The sequence below is a fragment of the Nilaparvata lugens genome, chromosome 9 (genome assembly GCF_014356525.2).
Source record: "Nilaparvata lugens isolate BPH chromosome 9, ASM1435652v1, whole genome shotgun sequence".
NCBI lineage: Eukaryota > Metazoa > Arthropoda > Insecta > Hemiptera > Delphacidae > Nilaparvata > Nilaparvata lugens.
The window spans coordinates 35,732,074-35,745,055 of NC_052512.1; the positions used below are offsets into that span (position 1 = coordinate 35,732,074).

The 12,982-nt window shown below is 35.6% G+C and overlaps 2 protein-coding genes across 2 annotated transcripts; both read right to left on the reverse strand.

The window, feature by feature from the left end:
• Positions 1 to 8,850: 8,850 nt before the first annotated feature.
• On the reverse strand, positions 8,851 to 9,246 carry LOC120352956. The gene has a single exon (XM_039435314.1). It carries the CDS (start codon positions 9,244 to 9,246, stop codon positions 8,851 to 8,853), a length of 396 nt encoding a protein of 131 aa, XP_039291248.1.
• Positions 9,247 to 10,430: 1,184 nt separating this feature from the next.
• Positions 10,431 to 11,807, reverse strand: LOC120352957. Its single transcript, XM_039435315.1, has one exon. The coding sequence runs from the start codon at positions 11,805 to 11,807 to the stop codon at positions 10,431 to 10,433; it is 1,377 nt and encodes a 458-aa protein (XP_039291249.1).
• Between the last annotated feature and the right edge of the window lie 1,175 nt (positions 11,808 to 12,982).

A 12,982-nucleotide genomic window follows, 5' to 3' on the forward strand; every position in this document is an offset into this window, starting at 1 on the left:
ATTGATAACTTTATTGTTGTTGAGGTTAGGTTTATTTAGAATTAATGCATTTGGATTACTCCTACATACTTTTGCTATGTGACCGATCTTACCACAAAAATTGCAATTGGACCCCTTGAATCTGCAATTAGTGGCAATATGCGAGTTATTTCCACAACGAAAACATATGAAAGAATTTGTATTAGTAGATTTTGAAACATTTGAATTGTGATTATTGTATTGAAATCTTGAACTTGAACCAACCTTTGTGTTTTGCCTTTGAAAACTTGATGTAGAAGTAGATGTAGTATTGTTATTTTTGTACATAGAATCTATTTTATTTACAGTTCCTTGTGTATCGTTGAACGATCCTTGACTCTGATTCAGTAGGGTTACACCAACACTTGCTTGTTCATCGGCGAATGCTTTGTCATGCACCATAGAGTAGGTTAAGTCTTTCGTACGCAGAAAATAATTTTGTGTTGCCTTGTCACGTATACCAAAGATGATTTGGTCTCGTAATTCTTCTTTTAGTCGTTCCTCGCCCACAAATCCGCAAGTTGAAGAAAGTTTTTTAAGATCTGCAAGAAAATCCAAGTAGGTTTCGTTGGGTCCTTGAACTCTTGCTCTGAATCTTTGACGTTCAATACTGGTCACAGGAGTTGGTGATAAAAATGGTTTTAGTAAATTAACGATTTCAGTAAATTTCAATTCCGTGGGTTTTTGTGGCCACGCTACAGTTCGCAGTTTTGTGTATAGTTCAGGTCCAATGCAAGTTATTAGAAAGCGTACCTTCTTTCCATCATCAAGATTGTATACCTCAGTATGGCACTCAAAACGTTCTAAATACGAGTCGAACGGCTCTAGCTCACTGTTAAAATGTTCAAAATTTGGTATAAACACATTCATCGTTGCTTGTTGTGAAGGTCTACTCGGCTCAGCACTTTCCTGTTCGTGAGACAACATTTTTAATATATTCCAGCTGTAACGAATCCCATCCTCGTCGCCAAATTGTTAAGTCGGTTCTGGTAGTTAGTCAGCACACACAAATCATTATTAAACTTCATTTATTATAATCAATAGTAATTTATAAGAACATCAGTAATGGACATACAGTACAACGCAATCAACGCAAAGCAGAACAAAAACATAAGTAAGTCTTAATGGTTAGTTTACAGTTGAAAAACAGTGGCTATTGGCTTGTATACACACAAAACAAATATATAAACAAAATAGAACACTATAAACTGTTTAAAACTCAATTTAAAACATTAATAAATTCACTTAAATGAAAATTATTCAGAGAGTAAAAATTTACAACACACAACAGCCAGCCATGTTTCTAGAGAGACGCCAGAAAGGACAAAGCTAAAAGGAAGCTTTGTAGACGCACCTCAAAATCAGTGATGACTCCATGACACGTCAACAACAAAATTACAAATTACAAGTCCAGAACTCACATTTCATATTTGTTCTCAATAAAACTTTATTTTGAAACTGTTATTTTAAATTTTTATATATCATCTCTATTTAACTAAACCATTTATCTTTTTAATTCTGTCAACCCAGCCTCGGTGACACCATGGAACAATGCAACAATCATTTACGATAATAAATTCTCCATCAAAAAGTTTGTCCGTCTATCGATAACTCTGATATTTACTATAAAGTTTCATAGATCTCGAATTGAAGATTCGATTCCAATGTGAGAAAAAATGTAATATTACAATATAGTAACAATTAGAAATAAATATAAGATGATTGTGTTTTCGAAAATATTACAGTTCAAGTTAAATTTTATACAACAAAATTTAACAAACAGTGCCTATTTTATCAGGTTACTTGAAGAGTATGTTATAAAATCAAAATATTGAACACCTCTAGTTAGAATACGATTACACTCAAGATAAAAGATTACATAAATCTTAAAGAATGATTGTGATTAGGGGAGCCTTGCTTTAATAAACTATTGTTTGTGCTTAGAAGAAAATTTCAACTATAAGCTTCAAGAAATTAAGACTGTGTCCATAGATATGTATTTAAAAAGAAGTAATAATTAAGTTTGCTCTTTACTATGATGTTATAGAATTCAATAGACTTATTTGGGCTTTTTAGGGTGGGGTGTTGTGGATTTGAAATAAGAAAAATTGAAAATTCTAAATTCAAACTTTACCTGGTTCAGTCAATCCTATAGGATAATTGAAGTCTGAAACCAAAAAATCACTCCTACACTGAACACTGTCCAAAATCCAAGAGACTAAGAGAGACTAAACGCAACTAAACTTGCAAGACATGGCCTGCCTGCATATATACTAGCACCACGATTTTCCACCCCCATCACCCTTCACCCTCTAGCTCCGCCTACACTCAAACTCTTCAGCCTAATATTCTGCTTACAAACTGAATTCAAATATCAATTCAAATTTACTATAATGTTTATTATGTTATGTAATTTTAAACTATGGCTCCCCTTCATTATTAAAACAAATGATAAATATAATATATTTTATCAATATTTAAACTCTGAAGTTTGGATACTGACATTTTGAATTCATACTCAACGAATTTGATTAATACAGTGATAAATCTTATAAATCTAATATGAAAAATACTTCAATAATAAATACATGAAATGAAGAACAACATACAATGTCATACAGTACATCATTACAATTGAATTGAATAAATCAAATTAATAAGATACCTATTAATTAAGCAGGTTTCTCATACTCATTGTATAACTATACTAATTGTCAACATGTTTCAAACAAACATACCTAATTCTATTTACAAATTTGTCCTTAGCCTAAAAATCCGTGTTCAACTAACTTGATTAGCTTATAATAATTATTAAATTATAATTCATTGTACAACATTTATATTTTTTTTGAATACTTTATACATAGCCTAACCTACTTCATGACCTAATTTATATGGACATTTATTCATATATCATGTTCATTCAAATAATTGCTTCAATAACAATATAATTACTTCATATGCTAACCACGTGGTAAAATTGTAGCATATGCTAACCATGTGGTAACGTTGTAAACTACATAATATCTATATTTCACTTCTCTCCTAATTATATATCTATATTGCTATACACCATCTACATCTACCTGCCATCAACTTATGCTATAGTTATATACAAGGGTTAACACAAAACACAGTGGGTCATGTGGTTTCTATTGTAAACGTGTCTGTGAATGACGTTAAGAATACTATTAGCAAGTTTCTATGAAATAATTGATTCTGTTTCAAACTATTTTGAAAAGAATACTACTGTCGTCTGGCTAGGTAGGCTATTCAAATGTATTCTCAATAGTTTCAAGAAACGGTTCTTTTTAGTTCAGTTCAGTTCGGACAGCCGAACAGATAAGATGCAACTCTGTGCTGCTCTGTGTTATCTTTTGATTCTCAATCCGGCGTGTATTTATTGGCAAAATTGTTTACAGTTAAAACGAGTTCCATTTTCATTTTATAAATATGCCGGCGGTCTGTGGCATTTGTAATCAAAAAATTTCAGAAAAAGTTTCATCAGTGAAATGTAGTGGTGTATGTGATCGGTGATCAAAATTTTCATGTTAAGTGTATCAGCAGTGATCTCGATGCAAGATGTACAAGATCGGGAAAGGGCTGGAAATGCAAAGAGTGCCAAAGTCAATCTTCCGACCTCGCGAACTTGAATTCCGATGCATCCAATAGTGAGTATATATCAAAAGACTTTATGGTGAAAATGCTTGACAAATTCAAGGAAGAGGTATTCAGTGAATTAAAATCATTCAAAGAGGTGCTATCTGAACTTAAAAAGTCTAATGAGTTCATTTCTGATGGTATTGACTCTACAAACGTTTCAATAAAGGGTATAGAAAACGAATTGGGTGATATTAAAAAACAAAATAAGGAGCTACATGAAAGAAATCTTCGACAAAATTTTAGCATATGCTAACCACGTGGTAATGTTGTAAACTACATAATATCTATATTTCACTTCTCTCCTAACTATATATCTATATTGCTATACACCATCTACATCTACCTGCCATCAACTTATGCTATAGCTTTATATAAGGGTTAACACAAAACACAGTGGGCCATGTGGTTTCTATTGTTAATGTGTCTGTGAATAACATAAAGAATACTGTTAGCAAGTTTCCATGTAATAATTGATTCTATTTCAAACTATTTTGAAAAGAATACCACTGTCGTCTGGCTAGGTAGGCTATTCAAATGTATTCTCAATAGTTTCGAGAAACGGTTCTTTTTATTATTCTAGCTCTCAAGTGTCCATATTCTTACAATACAATATGTTCAGAGCTTGTGTTACAACAAATAACAGATATCTACAATTCTTCAATTTCACGAGAGCACATGGTCGCCATTTGTGGCTCAGGTGATTCAGTAAAATATCTCCACCAGAAGCTATGATATGAAGCTCAGATTGTTCACCATGCACATTTTAAAAAACTCAGCTCATCTTATAGTTAGGGAGATTGGCATATTTTTTTAATACAGCGTATCCAGATATCACATTCCGAGCACATTTATTTGTTTTACTAGAAGTCATCACCCTCCCCCCACCCGAGTAACTTGAAAAAATCGGTTATGTTATTTGAAAGTTGAGGAAATTGACACATTTTTTATCCAGAGAGCACATTTAGTTGAAAAATAGTTTGCTTCACCAAAATCTAAGATTCTGACAGTAATCTTCCCATACAGAGTGAATCATAGCCTAATATGTATGGGAACCCTTCAATTAGTTGAATACTGTTTGTAGATATAATACTGTAAATTTCAGGATAAGATATTGGTCGAATACTCCATCTTTTGACGTACAACTGAATTTCAACCCCTCATAAGGGGGTGACTTAGGGGTAGTAACTCAGATATTCCAAATGTAAACACTCATTTCAAGATTCAAGATTCATTTATTGTCAGAACACTTTAACAAAAATGCAAGACAAAGTCAACAATTCAATAAAAAATTCTAAAATATAACAATAAACATTATCATCACAGTCACATCATAATATATACAAAAATAAGACAAATATAAGCAAATTGTAAATAATATAAGAAACATTTTTAAAACAGGTATATCACAGTTAAGAAAATACACAGACATCACCACAAATCCTCATAGCCATATGGACAGCAGTCAATTAGAATCTTTTTAACAGAAACCTTAAAACTATTAATATCACATTCTTTAATATGAGCCGGCAGTTTATTAAATAACCTCTTTCCAAATTCAACAAAACTTTTCAAAGTTAAATGGTTATTGCACTGTGATAATCTAAGTGCTTCTGCTTGCCTTCTAAAATGATTGTGAATATTACTATTTATGGGTAAGATGGATAGTTTTTTCTGGTATACATCAGACATTCAAACACATGCAAAGCATAAACAGTCATAATATTTAGTTTTTTAAACAGGGATCGACAATGTACTCTACTATCTACTTTACAAATGATCCTTATGGCCCTTTTTTGTACAACAAACAGTTTCTTCATATTGGTAACTCTCCACCATACAACAGGTGTGACTCAATGTAAGCATAATATGCAGCTACCAACACATCAATGCTAACAATATTTCTTAATCTACATAACATAAAAATGCCTCTAGATATTTTCTTACCCAATGAGAAAATATGATTTTCCTATTTCACATTACTCTGCAATGTGATGCCAAGAAATTTGACATAACTAATATCTGTCTTACAACCAAAGTCAAAATCTAACAACTGGGTCTTATCTTTATTGAGACAAAGAAAGTTAGCAGCTGTCCAGTCCTCAATAGTCGCATTAATCTGCCCCAATACATTCAAATTGGTAAAAATCTTTTCACACTTAATATGGACTGCCAGATCATCAGCAAACATAAAAGCCTTAATATCTCCATTACTTATAGCAGCTGGCAAGTCATTAATATAAATAATGAAGAGTATAGGTCCAAGTGTGGAACCATGGAACCCTATTGCGTGGTACATAACTTTGAAGGACTTTTTAAAACAAGAAAGATGGCATCAATAAAAATGTTCTATGATACTTGTATCAAAGATGGCGGCTGATTGAAGTTTTAGTTTTTTAAAGAGACTTTTTTTTAGAAATGAGGGGTTGTAACTCAAATATTTCAAATGTGACCACCCATTGTGAGATACATAACATTGGAGGTCTTTTTGAAACAAGATAGATGGCATTAATAAAAATAATCTATGATATCTGCATCCAGAATGGCGGCTGATTAAAGTTTTAGTTCTTTAAAGAAATGAGAGGTTGTAACTCAAATATTTCAAATAATGTAAACACCCATTGTGTGGTAGGCCTACATTATTTTAAAAACCTTTCCAAAACAAGAAAGATGACACCAATAAAAACGTTCTATGATACAGTCTCCAACTTATTGAAGGGTTCCCATACATATGACTCACTCTGTATAAAAGCGAAATGACACTGATTATTCATTCACTCGCATGACGATTCCCCGGTCAGCAGACTGCGGCGAAAGGCAAAAGAAGTAACAAATATAAGTAAGTAAGTAACAACTCACTCACTCATTCATAATCAAGAGAACTGAAAATCTACTAAACCTACTACCTATGCTCAAATTCGGCATCTATGTTCAATTGGACTTCTAGAGGCGTACTGAGAACTAATTTGTGAAAAAATCTCCAAAGATCTTTGTTTTCTCAGATTTTTTCAATAACTTATTAAGATAAAATGTTAAAATTTGATATAGAAGTCCAGGAGTAGCCCAGCTACAAAGACGGCCAACTCCAAAAATTATATTTTAATAGATTCTTATAGTATTTTGAGCGCTGAATCCTATTATGGCATCGGTTTGTTACAAAAACGGACAGATCAATGCTTAATACCTATTGAAAAATGCTACTTCGGTACAAAACCTGGCCAGCTCCACAACCATGTTGTTACAAAAACGGCCAAGTCCAGCCAAGCCAATCGTAGTAGAGGATTTGAGTCACATGACCCTGAACAGACCACGTGATCTGACCACCTGACCTGACCATGTGACTCTGAATCATTCTGGTCTGCAGTCATAGTCATAAATTTCAGAGAAGAGATTAGGAGAAAGATTGTGTACTTTGTTTCAATTGAATTAATTTACACTTAATTTGAACAAAATATAATTATTATATCCACCAAGAATGGAAATTAATGTGGAAGTAGTTTCTCCTGGTAGTGCACGGGAGAAAAAAAGAAATCCTGCTGAATGGAAGACAAACAAGCAAAAACATCTAAGGTAAGAATGCTATGGTTTTAGCTCGCATCATTTTTCTATGATATCATTTTTCATCTTATGAGTTAAAAATACATTTTTTTATTATTCAATAATCCATGTATTCATTTTTATTCATATAGCCTAATATATCGAGAAGGAAACAACACGCTTTATTTAGCCCATAACTTCTGTTAACAAATGTTTAAGGTTATGTTAGTATTTTGTTTGTACAGTGCTGAACAAAACTCTGACACCAGACCTAAGCCAGCCAGGTTACACAAAATTATTATTATTAGCCACTAATAATACTCCTAACACCAGTGTTGATAATCTCTTAATTTTAATAATTTCCCAAAACTATTTAATTGTAATGGAATTGAATTTCTGAAACAGAAAATGTTTTTATTATTGTTTCAGATAGGTACTCTGCAAAGCATCTACCAGTTTTCCCAAAATGCGGCCATAGGGGTACATCGTTCAACTGCAGCCTTCTCACCATGAATGATATCAAGAACTTTCATGAATCCTCCTATAGTGTAAAGACAAAATCTAGTCAGGACGCTTTCATACAAAAATACTGCTCTTGTTCACCATCTGCTCGACATCGTCCTAAAACTGGAGATCGAGGTGAGAAGAAACTCGTCTACAAGTACTTTGTAAAGTGTAATATTACATTTTTTTCTCACATTGGAATCGAATCTTCAATTCGAGATCTATGGAACTTTATAGTAAATATCAGAGTCATCAATAGACGGACAAACTTTTCGACGGAGAATTTTTTATCGTAAATGATTGTTGCATTGTTCCATGGTGTCACCGAGGCTGAGAAACAGAATAAATAGTTTATTTAAATAGAGAATATATATGTAAATAGAGAGTACATATGCGGAAACTATTATTTAACAGAACTAACAGAACTCTCAAAAATAAAGCCCGAAAAGAGACGAAACTCAAATTTTATAAAGTAATGGCCGTCCCTACACTTTTGTATGGCTCTGAAACCTGGGTACCAAAGAGAAGGGAGTGGAGCAGGTTACAGGCGGCCGAAATGAGATTTTTAAGGTCAGTGAAGGGATGCACCAGAGAGGACAGGCTTTATAGTATCGATATCCGTAGAGAGCTCAATGTAATCTCCATATCTCAACAAGTTGACGGGAATCGACAACAGTGGAAAGAACACGTTGAGAGAATGGGAAACGGAAGAATCCCGAAAGCTGCCATTGCTTACAAGCCAGAAGGGAGGAGAAGTATTGGCAGACCAAGAAAAAGGTGGGAGAATGTTTGAAGGCGGAACAGGTATTAATGCCTACCCCTGTAAGAAGACGACGACGAGAGAATATATATGAAAGTTTAAAATAACAGTTTCAAAATAAAGTTTTATTGAGAACAGATGTAGGGTGTGAATTCTAAACTTGTAATTTATAATTTTTTTGGTGAGGTGTCTGTAAAATCAACACCGAACAAGGCTTTGGCTCTGTGACTTGTAACTTAGGCTTTTCCTGTTCTTTCTTCTCTGAAACTAATGGCTGGCTATGTTTGTGTTGTAAATTTTTGCTCTGAATCATTTTCGTTCTTCTTCTTCTTCTTTTCCTAACCCTTCTGCCTTTCAGCGTCGGGTGGTTTTTAAGCCTCGGTCCATCTCCTCCACACCACTCGGTCCTCCCACATATTCCTCATTTCCTGCCATCGCTTTCCCCTTGCCATACCCAGTCTCTCCATATATTCCTTATAGCCCACTCTAGGTCTGCCTCTGGGCCTTCTCCCTTCAGGTTTGGCCTCGAAAAATTTCTTAATTTGGCTTTCCTCCCCTGCTCTTCCTGCGTGCCCTAGCCATCTGAGCTGTTTTTCCTCTATTTTATCTCTTGCAGGCTTCACTCCCAGCTCCCCTCTGACTGTCTCATTCCGTACTCGGTCCCTCCTACTCTTGCCTACAATTCTCCTCAGGTACCTCATCTCTGCCGCTGTTACCCTGCTCATATGCTTGTCCAGTGATACCCAACTTTCCGATCCATACATCATTGTGGGCAGAAACACAGTTTTAAAAATTTGCAATTTTGTGCGTTTACCTACTTCTCTCTTGCCCACAATGGAATTACATATTGAGTAGTACACCTGGTTTGCTTTTTTGACCCGATTGAGTACCTCTTGGTCTATACGCCCATTCCTGTCTATAATTACTCCTAGGTATTCATATTCACCCACTTGATTCATTTTCTCATCCTCATTGCACCAGATCTCAAACTCTTGCATTTCATTCTTTCCAACATGCATTACTTGCTCTTATTCGCGTTCAGAGTCATGCCTTTCCTCTCCAGTTCCTCCTTCCATTCTATTATGGCGCTTTGGAGTTTCTCTATGGTGTCTTCTATGAGCACTATATCATCAGCATAGAGTAAGGCCTGAGCTCTGACCGGTCGCAGTCTCCAATATCCAACTGTTGCTCTTTGGGTCCGTCTTTTACAGATTTTATGAACCTCATCCATGCAGTTTAAACAATAATGGGCTTAGACTATCTCCCTGTTTTATACCTTTCATAATGTCAAATTGATCAGACATTACACCATTCAGTCTAACCATTCCTTTTGGCTCATTATAAACACTCTTTATTGCTTTGATTAATTTATTTGGGACCTGTTTTGCGTGTAGAGCTTCCCATATCTCATTTCTGGGCACCGAGTCGAACGCAGCTTTCAAATCCAGAAAAGCAAGGTAGAGTTCTCGTCCTCTATCTAAGCTTTTTTCCATTATCATTCTCAGGCAGAAAATCTGGTCATGAGTCTGCCGATTCGGCCTAAATGCAGCTTGCTCTTCTTCAATCTCATGTTCTAGAATTAGTCTTAGTCTACGTTCCAGAATTCGGGTATACAACTATACACAGTGCCGCTCAAACATATTGGCCTGTAGTTGGCGCAATCATATTGGCTTCCTTTTTTATGTATGGGTATAATTATGTTGATTTCCCACTCCTTAGGTATTTTACCATTTCCCAAATGAGGCTGAAAAGTTTTCTTAGAGCTTGGTTTACGACTTCTTTGCCATATATATATACTCTGGTACTATGTTATCAAATCCAGCAGCTTTGCCTTTCCTCATTCTCTTGACTGCAGCTCTTACCTCTTCCATTTGTATATCACCAACCTTCTTCTCTCTGATTCTCTACAACCTGGACATCATCTCGTCTCCCTTCTCTCTCGTTATCCTGCTCAGCAGCACAATTTTTCTTCATAGTATCTTCGCCAGGCCTCTAGAACATCTTTTTGCTCAGACACTAGTATCCCATCTCCATTCCGTATACTTCGCACCTCCTTAACTCTTCTACCTCTCAGCCCCTTTACCATTTTCCAGAATATCTTGTTATCTTTATTGTATTTCTCTTCCAGATTCTGTCCAAATTCTTCCCAGGTCTTGGCTTTTGCTTCCCGCACCTCTTTCTTAACTTGACGTCTATACTGAATGTAGATTGCCCTATCCTCTTCGCTTCCGCTGGCCAGATACTTTCTCCATGCATCTTTCTTCTTTTTGACCAATTCCTTCACATGATCATTCCACCATTTTGTTCTTTTGTGTTTTGTATTAACAATCTTCCTTCCACAGGATACCTCTGCAGCTCTCAGTAATCTGTTTTTAATCTCTTCCCATAGAGCGTCCAGGTCTCTAATGTCTTCAGGTAATGTCCTAAATTCTTCCTCAATGTTTTGGTGATATAGTTCTTGAACTTGCGGACTCTCCAATTTTTGTACGTGCACTCTACTGTACCTTTTTTCCCGTTCTTTCACCGGTACCTTCATTCGCAAATCCATCACTACAAGCCTGTGATCTGTGTCTAGTTCCGCACCTCTAATAACTTTGACATCAGTCACTCTCCTTCTCATCTCTGCGCTATACATGAAATAATCTATTATACTCTTAGCTGCTCTTCCTTCCGCCTCAAATGTAATTTGGTGAATCCGTTTATGATTAAACCATGTGTTACCGATGAGTAAGTTATTGTCTACGCCGAATTCCAGTAATCTCTCTCCATTACTATTTTTAATCTGTTCTCCTGCATAAGGCCCCATTACTCCGTGTGAATGTTCGCAGTCGTTTCCAATTCGTGCATTCATATCTCCACCAACTATTACCTGTCTTCCTCGACTACACACTCCTTCCAAAACTGCATTCAAAGATAGGTAGAACTCCTCTTTATCCTGTACATTCGAGTCTTCTGTAGGAGCATACACCTGCACATATGTTACTTTTAGCTCAAGGTCCAAATCTACAGTCATTATTCTTGAATTGATTGCCTGCCAGTCACTGACTTTATTAAATGCTTCCGGTGTCATGACTACCCCTACTCCCTCCTTCGCTCGACTCTGCATGACCACTCCTGAGTATACCATCACATATCCATCTTTCAGTTCCACACTTCCTGAACCCTTCTTCTTCACCTCACTCAGACCCATCAATTGTATTTTGCGCTTCCGCATCTCCTCCACCAATTCCACCTCTTTACCAGTTAGAGTACGAACATTCCAAATTCCAAATCTGAGCTTAATTTTTCCTGGCGTTTTCAATCTCTTTCCTATAAGCACTGTCACCATTCCGTTTTCCAAATCGAGGTTTGTCAGTCCTTAAATTTTTCCGTTTTTCCTGTCCTGTTCCGAGGCTATTTTTGTTACTTTGAATCCGCTTTTATCCGACGTGTGGGGGATTAGCCCAACGACGTCTTCTTTGGAGCACTTCTTTGTCTGACTCCTACCCTTTGACCTGTCCGGCTTGGGTGGCCCTGCTGGTAGTTACACTACCGCCGGCATAGCTCGCAGGGTCGCAGGAGTACGCAAGCCCCTCCACCAACTGCAAGGTCTAGTGCTCCCTAGGAGGGGCATTTTCGTTCATGTGAATTTATTAATGTTTTAAATTGAGTTTTAAACAATTTATAGTGTTCTATTTTGTCCATAAAATTTGTTTTGTGTGTATACAGCCAATAGCCACTGTTTTTCAACTGTAAACTGGATAAGTACTTTAGTTTGTAATAGGCTACCTAATTTTAGATGCTTAGACTTGTAAGTTATTGTTCTTTGTATTTGTATAATTTTATCCATGAAGATTATAAGCTCATTTGCTCTGTAAACTGGATTTCTCATTCATAGGCGATAGATCCATTCATAGTTTATCAAGAATCTATTACATTGGAGCCGACAACTATCCTTAGGTTAATAGGTGTTAAATGCTATTCCAACCGATTTAAGGAGAAATTGGTAGCACAGCAAATGTTACCCCTGTGGTGGGACCGAATTACAAAATAAATATGTCCCAAATGGTACGCCCTGGTGTGGGACTCAAACTACAAAATATATCCCTGGTTATAAAAAATTATTAGTAGGATAGATATCTTGATAGGTTATGAATGGTATACTGCTGAGTGGGAAATCGGTTCAAGAGAGATCAAGTCCTAATGAATATATTATCTGTGCAGACTAGCAAAATGGCATATAATATGAAAAATATTAAAAAAGATGATGACTTAATAGCTGCCTTAACACAACTGTTTGATAAGCAAGAGGCTAAGTTAGACCAAATGTTTAAAAATCAAAATGCTAAGTTAAATGCTAGGTTTGATGAGATGAGCAAGAATTTGCTAGCATTAGACTAGAGCAGGCTAGTATAAACCTTCTATTGAAAAATGCACATGAAACATTGAGTGATAATCATAAGATGAAAACAAATTGAAGCAGGATAATAGTAGTGTTAAGATACAGGATCAACTCATTCAAGT

Coding starts and splice junctions, on each gene's coding strand:
- LOC120352956 (XM_039435314.1), bottom strand. CDS start 9,246: ATGATGTATGGATCGGAAAGTTGGGTATCACTGGACAAGCATATGAGC.
- LOC120352957 (XM_039435315.1), bottom strand. CDS start 11,807: ATGGTGACAGTGCTTATAGGAAAGAGATTGAAAACGCCAGGAAAAATT.